Source organism: Diadema antillarum, unplaced genomic scaffold, assembly GCF_040938485.1.
Source record: "Diadema antillarum isolate AM-2024a unplaced genomic scaffold, OU_Dant_1.0 seq00002618_RagTag, whole genome shotgun sequence".
Classification (NCBI taxonomy): Eukaryota; Metazoa; Echinodermata; class Echinoidea; order Diadematoida; family Diadematidae; genus Diadema; species Diadema antillarum.
In genome coordinates, this window is record NW_027273218.1 from 2,793 (window position 1) to 13,696 (window position 10,904).

Here is a 10,904-nt window from a genome sequence, read left to right on the forward strand (position 1 = left end):
TTTGCTTGCCATAATGTTCCTGTGCGTGATGTTTTGATTCCGCGGAATTAAAAACACGCGAAACTCTTCTCACCCAGCCAAGCGCAAAAAATTAGTCGCGTGAAAATATCCACTTTTACAGTAACCCTACGACTGATATTGTCAACAAACAAGTCATCAATGATTATAAGAGAGTTCTATGGACATCTAACTTGAGGTGAAGATTGTTCACACATCAAGAACATTAATAAGATGGGAATATGATTAACTTCCTCCTTGCTTCCAAATATTTGCCCATTCCCAATTGTTACGTGGTCATATCTAGCAATCCATGCACCAACATTTACAAACTTACCTGCCTACAGAGACTAAGACTTTAATGGTTGGGTATGTGCTTGTCAAATATATAAGACACTTGCCTAAATGCTCATTTAGGTAACTAATAGATAAATATTATGAATTTATCGCAAAGCTTGTATTATGCTCATTCCTAAGTTTCAATGGATTAAGAAAACAGGTGAAAATTTAAAAACACTTCACTCTGAAGAAAATGAAAACTTGCTGGACAAATTTGCAGCAGTGACAAAGGCAAACGAGTGGAAGGCTTGTTCAGCTGTAGCCAGTCATGCCTGGAGAGCAGGATATTCCATCTCTTCAAAATGATCTTTGAAAATGTCTTTTTCTTCGATCATACTTCGATCATAGAGTGGGATCAAGACTTGTATAACTATCTAGTACCTCGGCAAATAGAATATTGCCCCCCCAAAAAACTGCATACATCAATATATCAACATTGAAATAAAATAAACTTATAAAGACTCTATAAGCACCAATGTGTTCTAAACTGTTATTCCTTCCCTCCACACATATTTTACAGCACCGTATGATGCATACCCAACAAGAGGGAAATTAGATAAAAGCATCTTAATACGTCTTGTTTATTCAGTAGTTAATAAGCAATTACTCAACCAATCCTAGCCAGTTGACGAGATTTTACTAATTTTCTCCTCCAATAGATGATGTCAGTGCTGCTCTCAATGCAGCCTGCAATACTGGGCTCTTCTTCCAGTTCATGCTGCTCTTGTTAGGGTTGGTTCTTGTTTTTCAGAGCTCCCTGCATTTTGCACAATGAATGTTTAACTCAGGTAAGACATGATGGGAGGGATCATTTGTTCATTTTTTTCTACTACCTTCTCAAAAAGATCGCACAATGATTACTGCTTTTGCATAACTAATGGTGATACAAAAATTATCTTACTCTTATACCAATATTCATTTCAGTTAAAGTCAAACAGAGGGATTGAACATCTTTAACAAAGACCAACATCTGTCTTCCAACATCCATCTTCCAACAATGAAGCCATTATAGCAATATAACTTTAATAATGCTCAGCGTATGCAGTGCAGGGACATTGCACTCTTGACGAGAGGCAACCTTGTCATCAGAATCTGGCAGACATAATAACATGGAGGTGAAAGTGTACCAGTGAAGTACATCTCTGTAAATCCTGGCATATCACAAGTTTCTTCCATTGGCTCAAATGTAATTTTGTTGGTTTGCTTTAATCTGGCAGCTTCTTTTGAAAGAGAAATCCCAAAAGAATTTCACTCTATTACATTCAGAGCTGACACAAATGACTGCTGTGATATGAGTGAGAGATGCCTTCACTAATACAGCTGTGAGGTGTGACATTTTCCAGCATTGTCTGCAGTAATGAAGCACGGCCATAATTCCCTCTTATCACTGCTTCAAATCCAGGAGTCCCGGCCAGCGGTTCCAGTAGCATCATAATGGAAGTCGGTTCAGCTGCTCGTATGTGATGAAGAACTGACAACACAGATAAATTCTGTCAAGGAAGAAAAACTTAAATAATACAATGAAGTGTTTCATGTAAGTTTGTTAGGTAAACAATTGTGCCATAATTTGCTCACATACAGTCCTGTAATACACAAGGGTCTCTAATAGGTGCGATCAGTTTAAATGTGTCTTGTTTCAATGCTTACAATTCCCACCCCCCCCCCAAAAAAAAAAAAAAAAAAAAAAAAAAAATGGTGGATGTGCCACTGTAATCATTACCGTTAAGAGGCTCTACCAAGTCTAAGGAAGTTATCATTAAAAGATCAGACATCCTGCTTTGATGAGCTGGTAAGTGACTATCATGTTACTAAGATTAAGAGATCAGGCCATCTGGCTGGCTGTTTTAATATTTACATTTTGATTGACAGCTGACAGTGATTTTCACTGCACACTGAAGTCTCCAGGCATGTCATCTTGAAAACTAAGTAAATCAAACAGACAGTTCATGCGGTCAATCTGAGCACAAATCACGAAAATCAGCTCTCTACATAAAATCAAGTATCACTTTGCCCTCTGCTCTCCCTCATTTAAACAGCAAAGAAAGAAACCATGTCAATGCACTCTAAATTGGAGATCCCCCTTGTTTATATAACTAGGCCCTTTCCCCAGAATTCATCAATATTCATATCATGCAGGAAAAAAGAATAAATTGACTGTCACATAGATACTCTTGGAAAAATTACCCCAAACTTGAAAACAATTCAGTGATTGACATGTTCAAATGTAATGAGGCCTCTGATTTGCTGTTAAATTACTACATGCATACAGTCTCAAGGTAATGTCAGTGTGTATAGCAAAGACCAGCTAAGCCACTTTAGGGATAATTCTGTGAGGTAGGCCATCAAGGTTTGATGACATGCAATGACCTAATTTCTCATATTTACCTGTCATTTTTCCATCCTGTGCACAAACTGTATACAGATCAAAATATGAAATATGTGCCTGAAGCCATGTATTACATGAAAAGGATACAATGATATTCCATGGCCCAAGACGGACCCATGTTGGGACAAATCCCTTGTAGAGTGCCATGAAGCCTTCATACTTTGCCGTCTAGAGGGGAAGAGAATAAGATGATAAGACAAGGAGAAAATACATTCATTGTCACTCCTGACGCTATCACACAAACACATCATTTCTACTACTACCACTCATAATACTGATCTTACTATAGACAATATTAAACAAAAGTTTGTTTGACTACACCACATGACAATCACAATGAGGTAGTATATTAAAGGGATCGTATAGTTTTGGTTGAGACCTAATTTCAGGTTTCTAACATTTTTTGGTGGAATAATGAGAAACCTCTCATGAAATATGAAAGAGCATGTAATTCTATAAGGAATTCAACGTTTATTTGATGAAAATTGGTTTTGAAATGGCTGAGATATCCAAAAAAGAGCAATTCTAATAAAGTGTGGGACCCACACTTTATTACGATCGCTTTGATTTACTTTGTTTTTGGATGTCTCTGTCATTCCAAATCCGATTTTCATCAAATAAACTTTGAATTCCTCTTATAATGGTATTTTCTGTACTATATCAGAAGTGTTTTCTTGGTATCTCGGAAAAAGTTAAAAGCCCAAATCTCATCTCCACCAATACTGTACTATCCCTTTAAGTACTTACAGTGTATGATATTGCTGGTCCCTATATCTATCTACTTCACATATTGTGCTCACTCCACCCTCTAGGGAAAATTCAGTCAGTTTTCTACTCGACCCATCGAGGACGGACTGATTTTGCTACAACACACATTTCCCATGGACACTTGCCCAAGTGTATTCGGGACTCGTCCTCACGGGGAATGGCACACACAATCTCAATCCAAGCATGTTTTGAAAGTGATTGTATAGTTTTGGTTGAGAATTAACTTCAGGTTTTTATCATTTTTTTTCTGTGAGATAGTGAGAAACCTCTTGTGAAATATGAAAGAGCATGTAATTCCATGAAGATTTCAACGTTTATTTGATGAAAATTGATTTTGAAATGGCTGAGATATCCAAAACGGAGTGATCCTAATAAAGTGTGGGACCCACACTTTATTTACGATCGTTTTGTTTTACTTTATTTTTGGATGTTTCAGCTATTCCAAACCCGACTGAAATCACAGTGTACAATTAACTAGATCAAAGTACCTCAAGCTAGACGATGCCTTATAGGCCTACAATTCCTGTTATACAGAGTGTGGCTGCAGCAGTATACCAGTAGTGTGTAGAGCAGTACACTGTGTGCAGGGTCAATGCATAGACTGCATTAATATGCTAATGAGGTCATTTGGTTTTTGCTTCCAGAAATAATATAAGATAATCTCTTGACATTTAAGCAGTCATTCCTCTCTCTCTCTCTCTCTTTTAATTTTAGTAAGATTTAACTTGAATTATCAATGATCAGGGCACTGTTTCATGAAAGCTGTAATCCCTGACATGCTGTCAGTCTCTGACAATTTCAGTAAAATCCTTGGTTTTGATTGGCTGAGAAGCTCTGGTCACTGACTGTTACTATGGTAAATAGGACTTTTCGATTGTGTGGACGAGGACGCCATTCTCATAGTGTACTAGAGCAGTTCCAAATGGCTGCAGTGCACTTGTTATGTCCGCAGTGCTATCACCTATTTCGATTTTTGTGCACACCGTTCACGTAAAACTGTTATGACATCATGGCCTCATCCCCTCCAGGGAGCTGGCTATGGGTGCGATGACGTCATTCCCGTCCTGAATCTACGAGGACGTGAAATCCTTAGAGGATGAATTCTTGATTCTGGCGTTGGATGTGCTGGAGAAGTTGGAACATGTGCAGTTCATTCGTCATGACGTCATTACGTTGGCGTCCACATCCATGAGACCGACAACTTGTCAGGTCTAACAACTTTCATGAAATGGTGTCCAGTTGTTAAGAATTCAGTCAAATAATTAAAAATAATACTTTCAGTTGCATAGTTTCCACTTCTACCATACTCACATTTAGAAGGCAGTCAAAGGAGTTGGCATAGATGTAATGCCCAGGTGCACGGCTGATCCCCTTCCTGAGATTTTGCTGGTTCATTAGTCTGGTACGAACTACATCTACAGGGTTGGAGAGTATGGCGCCCGCTAGGCCTGCAGTGAAACTTGACCTGCAACAATAGACGATAACACCACTTTAACCTTCACAAACCACATAATCATACTTCAGAAAAGTGATTGTGGCATTTATGGTATCTTTCAATGGTCAAAAGGGTGATAGAAACAAATATTGTTTATTGTGCACAATAGTCGGTCACTGTAGGAGCAATCAACTGGCTCATTACCATATTATGCATTACTTACATTGTATATTTATAACAGAGGCTGTTCCTGACTATTAGAAGGATCTGCGTAAGTTGTGACTGTAATGCAGTAATAGCGGACAAACTAATAAATAGGTCCTAATAGGAAAAATTCATCAATTCAAATACATGTTGGTGAACAACGGGTCTGTTGAGTCAGCAGAGAAAAAGTAAAGACAATAGACAAAAATGGAATATCCAAAGTGGTTACTCACAAGAAATGTAAGCTAATGCTATCCTCCATTAATCTCCTGTCTAACACAGTCTTCTTGCACCAGTCATACACCGGAAGAGCCACGCCAGCCACGATGGCAACTCTCTGTGCTGTAGGAACCACACCCTGTATGTAAGATTGACAGAAAAGAAGCAAGCATTCAGATGAACAAGATCAGACTGAGTTCATCCATTCTATACATCTTGATATTGGTACTGGGCAGCCACATTTTATGTATGTATGCATGCAAATTTTTAAATACAATTTTCTCATTACTCCATATGGCTAAAAAACAAGTAAAATACTACAGTGACTTAGTCAGCCATGTCTGTATCTCTTCCTCACCCCATCCCTTGAAATCAACCTTATAATTTCTGTTGACTGTATTTGTATAAGCCTCAACATAAAATGTAAACAGCCAAAACATATAACTGGAGGAGTAACAAACACTTTCAGTTTTACTCATAATGTCAATGCTCTTACAAAACACAATTCTACAACTTTCCATTTTCTCGTTGGTACAATTTCCTGGGGTTTCCCCTTTGCACACCATTTGTAATGCACCATAGCCACGATGAGGAGAGAACATTTCTTTCCTGTTCCCTTTTCATACATTTGCTGCATGCCTACAACACCGGTGCAACTACACTATAAATATAATACACATTGCATGGTTCATATAAGCCATCTTTAAGTACTCCTATTTCAATCACACTTGTAACTATCTGAATAGCAACTAAAAAGCAGGACTGTAGGATTTGCCTCTGTATCAGGTGGCACAGACTTTGATGAGAGCACTTTCTTTTACAATCACTTACTCTCTAATTTTTGCCTCTGTGTGTTTTAAAATACAATGTACTTGCATGTCATAATTTTCATAAAGAAGTGTGAGTGCTTACTAAAGATCGTGAGACAAATCACAACATAATGTACACCATGATGAATCTTGACATAATTGACACTACAAATGATACTGACAGATGAAACAAGGATATTCCACCTTTTGGAATAGGACAGATTTTTGTGTGTAGGAGGAGCATCCTTAGCATCAAAAAACAGTCAAAGCAATGCTTTTGTCACTGGACTGAACAATGCATGGTGCATAGGTTACTACATCTTGCAAGTCACATCCAGTGTCACAAATATTTGGCATTCTTTTGAGTTCAGTCGTGGAGTGCTTTAGACAGATGCTATGACCTTTGCAAACGAGGTTAGCATGCACTCACATCTATGATATTTAAGGTCATGGGTCAAGGGCTTCAAATTGTGGATTTATAACTCTTGATTTTGCTTCCAAAAGTTTACACACCTGATGCAGTGGTCTGGTGGTGATGTGGCACTCTCGACTGTAGAACATCTCACAAAAACCACCTGTTTTAACCCATTTCTTATGGGAACCTGGCATACCAGATTCCCATGGCAGCAACTGATGAGAACTTGGTATACCAGTTTCCCAAAATGTAGACAAGAGTGCCTGCATTTGTGGCCTAAATTCATGTTTATTTGTGTCATATAGCCCAGAAAAATGGCTTTGATAGACAGATTAGAGTTTCTTCTACCAGCATTTGTTCTCTTTCTGAAGGAAAACTGTGTATGTCACAGTATTATCTACCTTTTTCCAATGCAGCAGTAGTCTGTTATAAAACTCATATGAAGATGCACATAGCGATCAAGGCAGAGCTCAGGTAGATTTCTGTGTTCGCTGATGCCATTTAGGTGCCTTGTTTTGTGTATAACAAAAGAGTCTGTGAGCCCATCAGCACACACTCTATTCATACCTTGTGCCTGATATAATATCAGGTCAATCAGATCAATATTGTCATTGTTCAATGGAACATGTAGTTGACTGTGGGAAGGGGATACATGTACCGCTTGACTGTACAAAACTCATAGATTTACCACCCTCTCTGTTCTCTGTCAGCGAGCAAAAAGACTCTCATTTGGGGGCTTTGGGGGCTCTCAGAGAATTGCTGGTGGAACAGGTTAAAATCAATTCTCCATTGGAGCAACCATCAACAATCAGCCATGGATGTGTCATTCAACTGTAATATCATTACAAATGAAAATCTTGAACTGCTTATCTATACTTACAACTCCAGCCAATCATGTCCTAATTGGAATTATTACGATGGAAGCAACTTCCTTAGCTCAAAAAAGTATAGACCATCTGCAATGCATGTGTATCTAAGTAGAGTTATGACTGAAATGTTTTTCTCTAAAGCATGTCACAGATGTGATATTTGTCTAAAATGAAGTAGATCCTAATCAAATGAGTGGTGGAGAGCGTACACATGACAGGGCATAATTTATTTAGCCTCAGGCATCATTTGCTCATGAATGTCATTAGCACAGTATAATGACCAGTCATTAGTACTTTCATGTTGCGATGTATGGTACTGAAGGGCGAGGTTTCATCATTTCATTAACTTGCAAAAATGGCTGGTGCAGCAGAATTCTATCAAATAACAAGGATGATCTGCTTCACCATTTTATAAAACAAATAATGCACATCATTTTGTTCCGGCATTTAATAAATATAATTACCCACACTTGGTACGGTACCTTCAAAACAGTCTAAACATCGTCAGCTATTGCCTCATGCGTGTTTTATTATGGTACCTTTAATAGTCTTTTCCAAACATACTGTACCTTGTGTGGGTAATTCTTACTAATGCCCTCACTGACGCATACTATTTGAAAGTACATGGTTGATGAGCAAAGTTGCAATATCATTATCTTGTGCCTCAAACCACTGGTTTAAAAGGTGTCACCAGTCATTAACATATCACAACTACTGTATTTTCATCTAAAAATACTCCTAGTGACTCCACCAAAGGATAATTAATATATTCCATAAATGCTATTAATTATTTATTGATCACTTTTCCCTTCCCACAATTACAGCCAATTCAATTGATGCGTATTTCTAAATTCAAAAAAAAAAAAAAAAAAGAAGAAGAAGAAGAAGAAGAAGAAAAAAAAGATAAGCCAGAGTCTCCTTGTCCTGGCAGTCTGAACAGGACACCATGATGGCAATAGACCTACCATCAATCTAACTGTTTTAACAATGCTGCGGTTAAAAAGTATCTTTCTTTTACAGAGAATTTCCCTTGAGTGCAGAATGACCAAGTGCATTGTTACCATGACTGCAACAAGAGAGAGTGACTTTATACACTGAAGAGCTCTCATCACTGAAAGGGTGTACTTGGGGATCAGGGTCTATGTTCAATAAAGAACATTAGAAATAACTCTGTTTTCCCAAGATTTCATTCTCCTGTGACCTCATATCACTCAGCTACTTCTTGATATTTTGGCTGTCAAATTCTGGAAAGGAAAGGGGGGGGGGGGGTTTAGAATGACTCTACCTCAAAGTTGCCAGGAAGCTGTAAAGCCATCATGAATACATGCATCATCCGTCTATCTTTATGTTAATACTAACAGACAACTCACCCTCCAGAGACCCTTTGTTCCTTCCTGCTGGTAGATTGTCACAAATGAGTTGAACATCCCGCCGGCATTGGCAAAGCTTGCACTCTGGGCCTGCATACGCACCTGAGTCATCAAAGCCAGATAACAAAATGCTATAAATGTCTGGCTGACTGCACACTTGGTACAAATACAGTCATGAGATTACACAGCATTTTGACAAGTACATGAGTTGTTAATCCATTTATATATAAATCAAGACAAAATATACAAGGAAAAGTAGAAATTACGCGGTGCGTATGTCCCCGCCGGAAGTAGCATTTTGTAGCAAAATGTGCAATAGAGGTAAAAAATCAAGGTCAAAGGTCAAAGAAGTCAAAGGTCAAAATTCTGTGTAAAAGTTTTGAAGCCCTCACCTAGTGCCATCACATAAAGCAAACGGAATCGAAATCGGGTTAGAAATGGCGAAGGAGTAGCATTTTATAGCCAATGTACAATACAGGTCAAAAATCAAGGTCAAAGGTCAAAGAAGTCAAAGGTCAAAATTCTGTGTAAAGTTTTGAAGCCCTCACCTAGTGCCATCACATAAAGCAAACGGAATCAAAATCGGGTTAGAAATGGCGAAGGAGTAGCATTTTGTAGCCAATGTACAATACAGGTCAAAAATCAAGGTCAAAGGTCAAAGAAGGCAAAGGTCAAAATTCTGTGTAGAAGTTTTGAAGCCATCACATAAAGCAAACGGAATCGAAATCGGGTTAGAAATGGCGAAGGAGTAGCATTTTGTAGCAAAATGTACAATATAGGTCAAAAATCAAGGTTAAAGGTCAAAGAAGGCAAAGGTCAAAATTCTGTGTAGAATTTTTGAAGCCCTCACCTAGTGCCATCACATAAAGCAAACGGAATCGAAATTGGGTTAGAAATGGCGAAGGAGTAGCATTTTGTAGCAAAATGTACAATATAGGTCAAAAATCAAGGTCAAAGGTCAAAGAAGGCAAAGGTCAAAATTCTGTGTAGAAGTTTTGAAGCCCTCACCTAGTGCCATCACATAAAGCAAACGGAATCGAAATCGGGTTAGAAATGGCGAAGGAGTAGCATTTTGTAGCAAAATGTACAATATAGGTCAAAAATCAAGGTCAAAGGTCAAAGAAGTCAAAGGTCAAAATTCTGTGTAGAAGTTTTGAAGCCCTCACCTAGTGCCATCATATAAAGCAAACGGAATCGAAATCGGGTTAGAAATGGCGAAGGAGTAGCATTTTGTAGCAAAATGTACAATATAGGTCAAAGGTCAAGGTCAAAGGTCACGACTGAAATTCTGTGTACAAGTTTCAAAGCTCCCATGTAGTGCTATCATATAAAGCAAACAGAATCAAAATTGGCTCATAAATGACAGAGAAGTAGCAAATTGAAGATTTTGATCACACACGGACGCACACACGGACACACGGACGGACGGACGGACGGACACACGGACACACACACGTACGGAGCCCGTTTCATAGTCCCCTGCTCGAACTCGTTCGGCGGGGACAAAAATCAAATCAATAAGAGATAGTGAGGTGCTCTAGGTAATGCTTACTCATCACTCATCTTCATTTAAAGCATTTTATGCTCAGACTTGAGCATTGCTGAAAATACTAATCAATGAATATAAAGAATTTAGAATATATAATCAAAACATAGGGTTACCCTGCATTTTGAGGAGCTATGACGAAATAAAAAAGGCATGTTTTTCACTATATTTGCACATAGACGAGCGTGCGGAATTTGTACTTTGACACATTCCCATTACATTCTTTTTGGTCAATATTGACCGAAAACCGATAGATATTACTACTGGATGTATCAGAAATCCAAATCAAGCAAAAAGTGCATTTTCACGTTGCTAGCGAAAACGCGCGGAGGGACGCGCACACACAGAATTTTTTTGAAACGCTTAAAATTGTCTGAAACATCGAGAAAACCAGTCGGGAAGTCATTTTGAGCATTTTAAAATTTTGACGCACACGTCATGATGACCTGGGTAATAAGCATAGTACAGGACGATCAGTCGTGACTTGAACTTTATGTCTACCGGAAATGATAAAGAAATGACATTTAGTTATGAAGTTATGATCAAT

At 38.3% G+C, this 10,904-nt stretch overlaps 1 protein-coding gene across 1 annotated transcript; it reads right to left on the minus strand.

The window, feature by feature from the left end:
* Positions 1-1,457: 1,457 nt before the first annotated feature.
* On the minus strand, positions 1,458-8,922 carry LOC139714998 (kidney mitochondrial carrier protein 1-like). Its single transcript, XM_071626637.1, has 5 exons — positions 8,812-8,922; positions 5,363-5,487; positions 4,802-4,955; positions 2,810-2,890; positions 1,458-1,807 (listed from the first exon to the last, which is right to left on the minus strand). The coding sequence occupies exons 1-5, from the start codon at positions 8,920-8,922 to the stop codon at positions 1,766-1,768; spliced, it is 513 nt and encodes a 170-aa protein (XP_071482738.1). The 3' UTR covers positions 1,458-1,765.
* Positions 8,923-10,904: the final 1,982 nt, after the last annotated feature.

Bases quoted from the DNA above. Each gene is read 5' to 3' on its own strand.
- LOC139714998 (XM_071626637.1), bottom strand. From the start codon at position 8,922: ATGACTCAGGTGCGTATGCAGGCCCAGAGTGCAAGCTTTGCCAATGCC. The intron at 4,956-5,362 runs GTGAGTAACCAC...CTATTGTTGCAG, and splicing joins AGCATTAGCTTACATTTCTT to GTCAAGTTTCACTGCAGGCC. The intron at 2,891-4,801 runs GTGAGTATGGTA...CTTCCCCTCTAG, and splicing joins CCTTTGACTGCCTTCTAAAT to ACGGCAAAGTATGAAGGCTT.